This window comes from Molossus molossus, unplaced genomic scaffold (assembly GCF_014108415.1).
Source record: "Molossus molossus isolate mMolMol1 unplaced genomic scaffold, mMolMol1.p scaffold_m16_p_5, whole genome shotgun sequence".
NCBI classification, from domain to species: Eukaryota; Metazoa; Chordata; class Mammalia; order Chiroptera; family Molossidae; genus Molossus; species Molossus molossus.
The window spans coordinates 65,160,341-65,172,625 of record NW_023425388.1 but is presented as its reverse complement, the minus strand read 5'-3'; the positions used below and the strand labels follow the sequence as shown (position 1 = coordinate 65,172,625).

Below are 12,285 nucleotides of genomic sequence, written 5' to 3'. Positions count from 1 at the left end.
CAGAATAAATTACTTTCAATATCTAACACTGAGACTCTGACAAACAATAATCAAAAAGCAGCAGAAAGATACTAGGGAACATTCTTAGGAAGAAGTTAAGAATATATCTTCCTCATACACTGTTAGTGAGAGTGTAAATTTGTGCAGCTAGTATGGAAAACAGTACGGACATTTCTCTAAAAAATTAAAAAAACATGCCCGGCTGGTGTGGCTCAGTGGATTGAGCATCGTCCCATGGACTGAGAGGTCCCAGTTTCATTTCTAGTCAGGGCACACGCCCAGGTTGCGGGCTTGACCCCCAGTAGGGGGCGTGCAGGAGAGAGACAATGGATATTTCTCACATCAATGTTTCTATCTCTCTCTCCCTTCCTCTCTCGCTAAAAAAAATCAATAAAAACATATTGTTTTAAAATGTATAAAAATAAAGAAACAGAGCTGCCACTTCTGGGTAATTATCCAAAGAAAACAAAAACACTATTGCAATAACATGTACAGAGTGTCCCCAAAAATGTATACACAATTTGAATGATTATAATAAAGTCAGTGTTTATTGACATATAGTTCATTTTCAAAATGTAAAAAAGTCTACAGAAATGAATAATATTTTGTCAATGCCTGTTTTCAAACTGATGACCATTCTGGTCCAGGCACTGCTGGTAACAGGGAGCAATGGAAGAGCAAACACCAAGAATCATTTCATTCGGGATTTGTGTGCATTCTCTTTCCATAGCTGCCCTCAATTCGTTGACTGTTCCCAGTTTTGTACCATAAACTTTATCTTTTAGGTAACCCCCTAAAAAAGTCAAGTGGATACATTTTCTTTGTTCAAAGCTTAGTCTGGCTTCACTCATTATTTCAAACCTGAAAAGGAGTGAAAATTAAGTGAGCTATCAGCTGTTAAAGTGTGTATACATTTTGGGGGACACCCTATATGTACCCCTATGTTCATTGCAGCATTATTACAGTAGCCAAGATATGGAAGTAACCTAGATGTCCAGTGATAAATAACTGGGTAAAGAAGATGTGCTATACACACACACACACGACTATTTTTCAACCATAAAAAAGAATGAAATCTTGCCATGTGAAACAATATGGATGGACCTAGAGAATACTATGCTAAGTGAAATAAGTCAGACGGAGAAAGACAAATATCATGATTTCACTTATATGTGGAATCTAAAAAGCAAAAGTGCCCAGCCAGTGTGGCTCAGTAGATTGATTGAACATTGTCCCATGAACTGAGAGGTCCCAGTTGGATTCCCGGTCAGGGAACATGCCAAGGAGGCTCGATCCCCAGGAGGGGGTGTGCAAGAGGTAGCCAATTGATATATCTCTCACATTCATGTTTCTATCTCTCTCTCCTTCCCCTCCCCCAGAAAAAAAATCAATAAAAACCCATTAAATAAATAAATAAAATGTCCAGAATGGGTAAATCCACAGACAGAAAGTAGCTTAGCAGTTACCAGGCAAGAAGAGATTGAGGAGTGACTGCTAATGGCTATGGAGTTTCTTTGGGGTGATGAAATAAATGTTCTGAACTTAGATGGGGGTGACAGCTGCACAACTCTGCGTACACCAAAACCACTGACTTGTACACTTTAAAAGGATGAATTTTATGGTATGTGAATTACATTCCAATAAAGCTCTTTTATCTTTTTTAAAAAATAGATTTAGATTCTATTCCTAATGTTACCTCTTTGGGAATGCTTACTAAATTTTTACCAAGACAGCTGTTTTTCAATTTTAAAAAAAAATTATTTTATTAAAATGATATGAAACTGAGCTTTCTAAGTGACAAGTAAACTTTTAGTCTTTCATAAAGTAACCAAATTTCAACATAAGTATATTAATGCCCATCATGCATATACCTCATTCTCTACTACTTACAGAGAGAGAGAGAGAGAGAGAGAGAGAGAGAGAGAGAGAGAGACTTAAAAGCAACAACTGAGACCTGCAAAGGCTGATAGCAAAATAAACAGAGAACATTAGAATGAAGACTTGGACCAAAATTTAAACAAAAGAACAGACCTGAGACTGGAACAGACACTAATGTGGGTTAAATATGAATTCACACATGGTGAGAGCATCCCAATTCGGCAACATTAAGGATGCAATTATGGGGCTTCCTGTCAAGATCACAGAGTAGGTAAACTCTGATCACCTCCTCCAGTGATCCCACAAAACTACAACTAGATTATAGAACCATCATCAAGAACCACCTGAAGACTAGCTGAACAGAATTCCTATAACTAAGAATATAGAGAAGAAGCCACATCAAAACTGGTAGGAGGGATAGAGACTTGGAATGGGCAGGTCCCACACCCACAGTGTGGTGATCAAGAAGATGAAAGGAGAGACTTCCGGTCAAGATGGTGACATAGGTAAACGCGGTATCGCGTCCTCCCACAACCACATCAAAGTTACAACTAAACTACAGAACAACCATCATTCAAAACTGCCTGAAATCAAGCTGAATGGAAGTCCTACAACTACGGAATTAAAGAAGCAGCCACATGGCGACTGGTAGGAGGAGCAGAAGCAGACAGGCTGGACCCACACCCACATGTGGCAGATAAAAATCAGGAGAATACCTTGGCTGAGAAGGTCCTCTCTGAGGACTGAGGGGTCCCCATCCCACACCATGCACCCTGCTCAGGGTTCCAGTGCCAGGAAGAGAATCCCCATAACTTCTGGCTGAAAAAATCAGTGGGAACTGAGGCTCAGCAAGGCTGAGGCAGCTGGAATCCCAGGCAGCTCCTCTTAAAGGGCCCGCGCATGGACTTATCGGATTCACTTCTTTTAAGCTTGAAGGGGAGGCAGCTTGAGGGGTGCCAAAGACATACAGGGAAGAACTGAGCTGTTTGGCACTGGAGCAAGGGCTGGAGAAGGGGCTTTCTCCGGGACTTACACCCTCCAGGTTCCAGAGTGGGGGAAACAGCCTGAAAGGCACCAGAGACATACAGGGAAGAACTGAGCTGTTTGGCATTGGAGCAAGGGCTGGAGAGGGGGCTTTCTCCTGCACAGACATGCTGTCAGAGGCCTTTGTTCCTTTGGTGAGCCCTTCCCTGGGACGGCAGACAGCCACCATATCTGGGACTCCAGTAACCTGGCTCACACTGGTAGCCCCACCCTGGTGATTCCCTGAGGCCCCGCCCCACCCAACTTTCAGGCCCACCCAAGCTGTTACCAGTTGCTTAACCATAGGATTGGCCTGTCTTGGATCCTGCTTCAGATATTCCTACATTCTTTCAAATAAGCAGCATCTGGTCTCAGATAGCTCTATACCTCTCGTTAAGTAATACATAGAAACAAACACAGGGAGGCAGCCAAAATGAGGAGACAAAGAAACAGGTCCCAAATGAAAGAACAAAAAAAAATCTCCAGGAAAAGAACTAAGCGAAATGGAGATAAGCAATCTAACAGATTCCGAGTTCAAAATACTGCTTATAAGGATGCTCAATGAACTTAGTGAGAACCTCAGCAAACTTAGTGAGTGCCTCAAGAGTTTAAAAAGACCAGTCAGAAATGAAGGAGGCACTAACTGAAATAAAGACAGATTCAAGAGTAGAGTAGGTAGAGCCAAGAAGCAAACCATCAATTTGGAATATAAGGAAGCAAAAAACACCCAATCAGAACAGCAAAAAGAGAAAAGAATCCAAAAAAATTAGGATAGTGTAAGGAGCCTCTGGGACAACTTCAAGCGTGCCAACATTTGCATCTTGGGGGTGCCAGAAGGAGAAGAGAGACAACAAGAAATCGAAAACGTATTGGAAGCAATAATGGCAGAAAACTTCCCTAACTTGGTGAAGGACACAGACATACAAGTCCAGGAAGTACAGAGAGTCCCAAACAAGATGAACCCCAAGAGGCCCACACCAAGACACATCATCATCAAAATGCAAAAGGTTCAAGACAAAGAGAGAATCTTAAAAGCAGTAAGAGAAAAGCAGTTAGTTAGCTACAAGGGAGTTCCCATAAGACTGTCAGCTGATTTCTCAAAAGAAACTTTGCAGGCCAGAAGAGAGTGGCAAGAAATATTCAGAGTGATGAAAAGCAAGAACCTACAACCAAGGTTACTCTATCCTGCAAAGCTGTCATTTAGAACCGATGGCCTATATATAGTTTCCCAGACAAGAAAAAGTTAAAGGAGTTTATCACCACCAAACTATTATATGAAATATTGAAGGGTCTTTTTGAAGAAAAAGATAAAATATATGAGCAAACAAAATGGCAATGAATACATATCTATCGACAATGGAATCCACAAAGAAAATGAACAAGCAGAACAGAAACATTCTCATAGATATAGAGAACATTTTGTTGGTTGCCAGATGGGAGGGGGGTTGGGGGAATGAGTGAAAAAGGTGAAGGGATTAAGAAGAACAAATTGGTTGCTAAACTGACAAACCTCAAGGAGAAGGGGGTTTGGAGGTGGGAAGAAATTAACCAAAGAACTTATATACATAAGCAATGGACACAGACGATAGTGTGGGAAAAGGCAGGAGGGGTGCAGGAGTGGGGATGAGGGGGGTCAATGGGAGGAAAATGAGGAACATCTGTAATACATTCAACAATAAAAATAAAAATAAGAAGAAAGGAAGGAAGGGAGGGAGGGAGGGAGGGAGGGAGGGAGGAAGGAAGGAAGGAAGGAAGGAAGGAAGGAAGGAAGGAAGGAAGGAAGGAAGGAAGGAAGTGGAAAAAATTCCCAGTCATGGAGGTCCCCTGAGGAGCCAGAGGTCCGCAGTCCAGGGCTCCAGTAGTAAGAAAAAAGCTTCCCCATAACATCTGGGTGTAAAAAACAGCAGGGATCACATCTGACAAGGACAGGGGGCTACTGGAGACTGAGGAGAACCTCTTAAGGTTCTTGTACTGACTCCCTCACTCAAGAACTCATAAGTTCTAAACTCCAGCACAGGGGCAGCAGCTGGAAAAGCACCAGGGGTATGGGGAAGGAAGTATGTCGGCAGGGCTGGAGGGGCAGGGGTCAGGGGCAGCTCTCTCCAGGGACAGAAGCGCTGGCAGGTGCCTTTTTTCCTTTGTGGAGCTCCCTCCCACCCAGCTGGCCAGCACAGGAGGGCCCCAAATCTGTGCTGTCCATTAACCAGATTCACACTATTCACCCCACCCTGGTGACTCCCTGACATCCCACCCAACTCACCTGCCTGGTCCGAGCCTCTTCCAGAGGCTCCTCCATACAAGTGGCCTGACTTTCCCCCAATCTATCAAAGATCCAAACACTCCAAACAAGCAGCAGCCAACTAAAACAAAAAGATAAAATAAAAAACAAACAACTCATAGATACAGAGAACAAGTTGGTAATGGCCAGATGAGAGGGGTTTGGAGGGCTGGGTGAGAAAGGTGAAAGGATTAAGAGTACAAATGGCCAGTCATCAGGCCGGTTATCAACATAGTCATGGCATGCAAACACAGCACAGGGAACACAGCCAATAATATCATAACAACGATGGTGCCAGGTGGGTGCTAGACTGACCGGGGTGATCGTTCTATAAGGTATATAAATGTCTAATCACTGTGTTGTACCTCTGAAACTAATAATGTTGCATGTCAACTGTAATTAAAAAATAAAATAACCAGAGAATGTAATTACACCATATTGTATGGAATACACGCAGACACCAGCACACATACGTGAAGGCTTATGACAACAGTAGCTCTCGCAGTCTCATTCATAGGCATTTTTCTTGGTTAAGAACTAACATTTCCAAATACATATCCATGATAGGGTCAAACATGTCTGTCTCTTACTGGAGAATTATGACAGTAGAATTTAATATAAGTACTTTGGTGATAAACTTGACTGTCACTATTTGAATTACTGACAAATATTTTCGATTGCTATGGCTTGAATTCCCAGTCGGGGAAGCTTCCGCGGGAAAAGCATCCCGCAGCCTTGCGCAGCACATTCCCGGGCCCGGGATCGAAGGGATGAAAGGCGCTGCCGGCGGGGTGATGGGAGAGCTGACGCGCGCTCGGATCGCCCTGGACGAGAGGGGACAGAGGCTGGGAGAGCTGGAGGAGAGAACTGCAGGCATGATGACCAGTGCAGAAGCATTTTCCAAACATGCACATGAGGTAAACTGCTAAGTAAATATAGGCATCTTCATACAGTAATATCTGTAAACACTCAGGTTCTGCACGAGGAAGCTCCAACAGAGATCCCTGTAAGTCACCCTGGGTCTCACTGCAGTGCAAGTATCACAATTCCACCAGCACTTGGGTACTTGGGTGAAAGGCACTTTTTTAAAAATGCTGTAATTCATTATCTTGGGGATAACCTAGGAGACAGTTACCCATTAGCTCTGACCCCCTGGGTGTGTATTGTGCATCACCTGCTAACACGGGTGGCCTGGGGAGACTCCATGCTCCCCAGGAAGGGGCGAGGGGAGGGGAGGCTGGGGTCCACACTCCTTTTTGTCTCAGTCACTGAAAATGACTTCCTGTCAGCTGAGTCTTTACAGCTTGCTTTATTTTCCTAAAGAAACTTTGTCATTTTATAAAATAAAGGAAGTTTTATAAGTTTTAAGCTTTTCTGAGGTATTTATGATTAACTCAATATGAGCTTGTGTGATTAGCCCTTTTAAAGATTTTTTAACGTCTCATGGTGACTATTTTTTCTTTGCAGTTAATGCTGAAATACAAGGATAAAAAATGGTACCAATTCTAAACTTCTAAAGAAGCTGTGACTGCTTTGAGAAACCATTATTCAGGGAAAACAGATTTATTCCCAGCATCACTATTCAACTGCTAGAAGCCAGTTTCTTCTACAAAATGTTCCATTACAATCCATCTGAAGTTATCACGAGAGTGACTTATCAGAGACACTGTGCGCCCGGAAGGCTGGAACCCTGGCTGGACCCCGGAGTATGGCTGAACTTGCCGTTTCCCGCGTGGACTGGAGCTATCATCTTGGCCTGTCATTTGCTAAGGATTTACATTTAGGAACTACGGGGAGTCCTCCTGATTTGAAAAAAATCCTGTACAAACAAAACCATTAATGCACTTAATGAAAAAAACAATCTTTGCATGATAAATTAACATCTTCTGAGGAGAAGAAAAAAAGCATGTTGTGACAGAAGAAAAAAAGATTAATGGTTAAACTATTTTTATAAATTGGGCCACACCTGACGATTTAGAAAATCTGCATTAGAAGTTATCAGTGCATTTCAAGTACATTTGCCATACCCAACTGAACAGAAGAAGAAAACAAAACCAAAGTTTTCTTCTCGTCTATAGCTTTCATTACACTAAAACATTAGTAAATTCTGATGGCAAGAGTCTGATTAACATCCTCTCGCTCCATAATATCTTACACCATTCACAGTTCTTGGTCATAATCAAGTATTGCCGGTACACTGAATTACTTCTAACACATTATTTCCATTCCTGTCACTTTCAGAACAAATCATGCAGGGTTGGGACACCTCAAAGCATTTTTTTTTTCAGCCTGGTTCTGCTCTCTGCAGGGGAGTTGACTGATAGGTTTGGGGAAACTAGACTGAAGATAGGAACAATGTCATTAGCTTTGAGAACTGATTTTACACACTCTGGTTTCAGTTTCTAAAGTGATATATTTTTACTGTTCCATTTGTATCCTTGTCTGCCAATTACACAGTATATTACTGTTCACACCCAGTGGGTTCAATCCAAAGGTGCTCTTGCAGCCTGACACTCACAGACCAAACTGGTCCTCTTCATCGTGATTCAGTAAAACCTCAGTTGATGTTTCGGGAAAGGAATTCTGATTAAATACATTTCTGACTAACAAGGGCTTTCATTAGAAACTAATTCTGGTTCAGTACTTGTTATTGAAAATCTTTGTAAAATACAGTGGTGTTTTTGCAATCATAGCCTCAGTCACCATTATGCACAACAGAAATACACAGAGAGTTTAATGATACAAAACCAATAATTTTGTCATTCATCAGAATAAATAATATAAACCAGAGGACTATGTCAGTAGATACCAAATACCTTTTCCTTATTAAAAACTGTTTTCAAAATGAAATAAACAGTATCCTTAACGTGATAAAAGGCATCTATCATAACTCAACTGACAACTGGAGACAAAACAAAGCAAACACACCTGCTGTCATTATTTAACATGAGCCTGGAAGTCAAAAGTCACAGAAGTGAATATATGCAGATTCTAGGACCCATCCTGTGATATGTTCCTTCAAAAAGAGTTGTTGTTTTTTTTTTTTAATTAATGGGTTTGGCTTATTGAATTTTGATTAATCAAGACCTTACTAGATATACATTCGTGTTTTAAGAATTCATCATTTTCCTGAAGTCCCAAGTTATTTTAATAGCCAAAAATAGTATTTCTAGGGTATTTTTAGTGAATTTGTTGAAAGTCGTACTTCCTTTAAATGTTCTTAGTAATTCTGAGAAGAGCGAAGATGACTGAAATAGTCGGCATTTCTCATGAGTGCTTGAATTCGCCTGATTTCTCATCAAAGCCCCTCCGTGAATCTCTCCAGACTCCTGTGAACAGCCTTAGGGCAACAAAACCTGACTTGGAAGTACAACACGATACATAAGATTACACAGTAAGAACGTGAACAAAACCTGAGACCAAGAGTTGGGAAACATGGGCAGTCAAGTTGCAGTGCACTGTTTGTACTGTGTTACAAGGACCCAGCTTTCTGTTCTGAACAGATGCTTTATAATTTCTATATTTAAAAAAACTAAAATATTAGTTTATTTTAGGAACAATGAAATTCAGTTCAAAGTGGCATTCAGTTCAATTAGTATCTCTGAAGTCCCCAATAAGATCTGATTTAACTTGTTCTACATTAGGGTGTCTTGGCAGTGGCACTGTTAACTCTCTGTTGTGGGGACTGTCCTTTGCACCCCAGGATGTTCAGCAGTAGCTCTGGCCTCTGTCTGCCAGATGCGAGGAGCAACCCCCGAGTAATGACGATCAAAAATGTCTCCAGCCATTGCCAAAACCGCTCCCGATGGAGAGCCATGTTCTACATCATTTAAAGACAGGTTAAGTGTGAATATATATGTCTTGTATAAATTAAATATAAGTGCACAGTGTCTTAACAAGATAAATTAGTAAACTCAAAATTACATGTGTGGTTCATATGCAATAAAATCCTATTTGGGAGAAAACTTATATGAATCAGTAAAAAAATTAACAGTTACGTGATATTTTATAGCATACAGAGAAAATGCCAAAAAGGACAATATAGAAGTGCTTAACTCTCTGGCTTTAATGAATAGATCAAAAGTTTGTAATTAGCACAATTGGAAGTAAACAGGTGCTTCTGAAATGCTTGAAAAGAATAGGTTCTTTTAAAATGTGTCTTTCAATATTGTTTTTATAAACCCTTTCATACTGTAAGGGTAACTTTATCCCACAAACTCCTGATTAGTGGAATACAAATTAATGAGGTTTTACTGTATCAAAATAATTTTTATAATGCAAAGAGATAGCAATAACAAGAATCTAACGTGGATGTGATTTTTCTCTTTGAACATTTTTATTCTGTTGCACTCACCTTAGGACATGTGTACACACACACACACATAACGCACACAGACCATCACCATCACCATCATCATCGGCAAACGAGTACTATTGATCTATGTGATTCTTTACATCTCCTTATCTACCATTTAAATGTTTTGCCTCTATCTTAGAACATAAAAATACTAATAACTTGGACAATGATAGAGAAATGGACTCAGCCTTGGTTGTCATCAAAATTACATTCTATCTGCTAAGGTGGCATCAGAAAATAAGGCTTGCAAACCGAAGCCTCTACAAGTTCAGCTCATGACCCTCTGACTCCCTTGAGAGATAAGCCCGTCTTAATATCCCAGGAGAAAATGGGCCTCTGCATTCTGTTCATCAGTGGGAATCTAGACGTGTTTTTCTGGTCCAATAAGCAATAATTCCTATCATGAAGTCATCCATTAAGCCTGGAGTTTGGAGGGAAGGGTGGCTGATTTATCATTTATTTTAATCCCCTATAAAAGTAGTGCCACTGATTTTACTTCCTACACTTCACTGAGACCCAGATTTAGTGCCCCAGTCACCATAAGGGTCATTGCCTGACTAACTCTGGAAGGACAGTGACAGAACGGAGTGAGATGTTTTCCGATAATTCAGTCATACAGACATTTTTCAAATCTTTTCTATAGCCTTTGAATGATGCTCAAGCTAATACATCAAAATCCAATTATTTATTCCTCAAAGATCTCAAGAGGTTGATTGTAAAGGAACAGGGTCCTTTTATGTGACCTATGTGTCTAGTTTTAAAGGTACCATCTGTATGTATTACTGCGTTAGGGGAGGACCATGGCTTTGAAAGGGGGGGGGGGTGTGAGGAAAATTAAGATTAGCTCTTTGAGATACTTGGTTGTAAATGTTTGGCAGAGAAAAGGAAGGGGGTCCGGAAAAGTAAACTACAAATTCTCTCCTTGGTTTAGGATCATGGGGACAACCCGGGAGCAAACCTGTGTGATTGCAGCCTGCCCCTGTGGGAAGACATTGTAACTTGACCACTTCTGTTCAGAGAGGGTGATGCCCAAAGGAGTCAGACATTCCTGTCCTGCTCTTTGCATCAGGGGAAAAACATAGGAGCCTTCACAGCTTCCTCGCCTCTGACCCTTCAGCCTCGGGCTCGATTCTGACTGGGTACTATGCACACACACACTGGCCCAAGTGCCAGAAATACTTGCCAGTAAGTTGTGTATTTGGACACCACCATTCCAGGGAGCATGGTTGTCACGTAGCAGGTTTAGTGTGTACATTTGCAGGTAGCATAGCCCTGAAAGGATGAAATACAGACTAGGTAAGGTCTGATTGAGGAAGGAAGAGGAAGTGCCCACTGGGTTGAGGTGGGGAGAGACATGGAAGCCAGAGTGAAGTGTGAAAGGCTTTGAGGAGGACCAGAGGCACTGAAGGTTGCATTTACTTGGATATTTATGTGGAGAAGTGATTCTCAACCTTGGCTGTGCATAAGAATCACCTGAGGAGCTTTTAAAATTCCCAATTACATAAAAATCTCTCAACGTGGGAACCACACATCAATGTTTTTGAAAGCCCCCAAAGTGGTTCCAATGCCCAGCCAAGATTGATAACCACTGCTTTATGGCCAACCAAGGAAGACACATTTGTCTACCTTGGCTGCTGTCCAAGCCCTACTTCTGAGGGGTCAGGAAAGGCAAGATATAGGAGATACAGTGTTGGCTGGATTGATATTGTGTGTCACAACCCAAAACAAATGTTCTGTGCAAATTTTCGACCAGACAGTGCCCCATTAACTCTTAACTCTGTGATTTTCTCCTATGTGACTTGGCCATTAATGAATCCAATTCAAATATCTAGGTTTTGATTACCTTATACATATGACACCACAAAACACCAGAAATAGCATAAGAAATTCAACAGCATGTAAGCTACATGGAAAACTAATTCTCAATAGTTGCATAGTGGAAATGCTCAAAACAATCATTTACTAAATTAGGTCCAAATTTATTATTCATTCTTCGTTCGGAGGAGATGTGGGTACCAGGTACCTGTTCTGCTATAGGTATATTTTATTGGACTTGATCTTAGCAAGAAGGGACAACAACTCTTCTTTTTGATTGTTGTCTTAGCTCCCAGGGCCACTTGGATTCATTTTCTTAGCAACTGGGCGTGTGTTTAAGGGAGAAGAATGTCTGTAACTCACTATCTTGCCTCCAGTGACCTGAAAGAGTGCTTGCACCTTCAGAAAGGGAGAGTCTGCCTATCCAAGGCAATAAGTCAATGAGAAAACTCGAGAGAGTGCTCTCCTCTCATACTGCTCCCCTCTGTATTGGCCCACCCTTCTCGACTGCAAAGCCAGAAAATAAACTAGGTGGTAATAATGGACAAGTGTACACAGGATGAAAATCTCTAATAACCTGTAATTTTTAGTATTTAATTATGTGATGTTTTATTCTAGGAAATAAGAAACAGATGATATCATTGATGTATCTTTCTTTCATCTTCAGAATTTTTGCATCTTTTCAGAAAATGACAAATTACTATTTTTCTGTTTCACTCAGCAATTGTGACTATACTTAAAATTCTTGTAGTCTGTAGAGATATCAATAAAATTGTATATGTTTGTACATAGATGCTCTCTTATGTTATGATAGTTATGTTATGATTAGTAGTCATGAACTACTAATGACTTTTTCCAAGATTAAATATGAACAGAAGACCCTCATTTGCAACACCGTGAACCATAGTTTTTTTTTTTTTTTTTTAATTTTTTT

The 12,285-nt window shown here is 40.8% G+C and overlaps 1 protein-coding gene across 1 annotated transcript in view; it reads left to right on the top strand.

Moving 5' to 3' along the window:
• Window positions 1-6,706, top strand: part of STXBP5L (syntaxin binding protein 5 like) — a 304,365-nt gene extending 297,659 nt beyond the window's left edge. Inside the window, exons 29-30 of the mRNA XM_036243664.1 lie at window positions 5,879-6,096; window positions 6,647-6,706. Coding sequence (XP_036099557.1) covers window positions 5,879-6,096; window positions 6,647-6,688 — 260 coding nt within the window. The 3' untranslated portion in view covers window positions 6,689-6,706. The remainder of the gene's footprint in view (window positions 1-5,878; window positions 6,097-6,646) is intronic.
• Window positions 6,707-12,285: the final 5,579 nt, after the last annotated feature.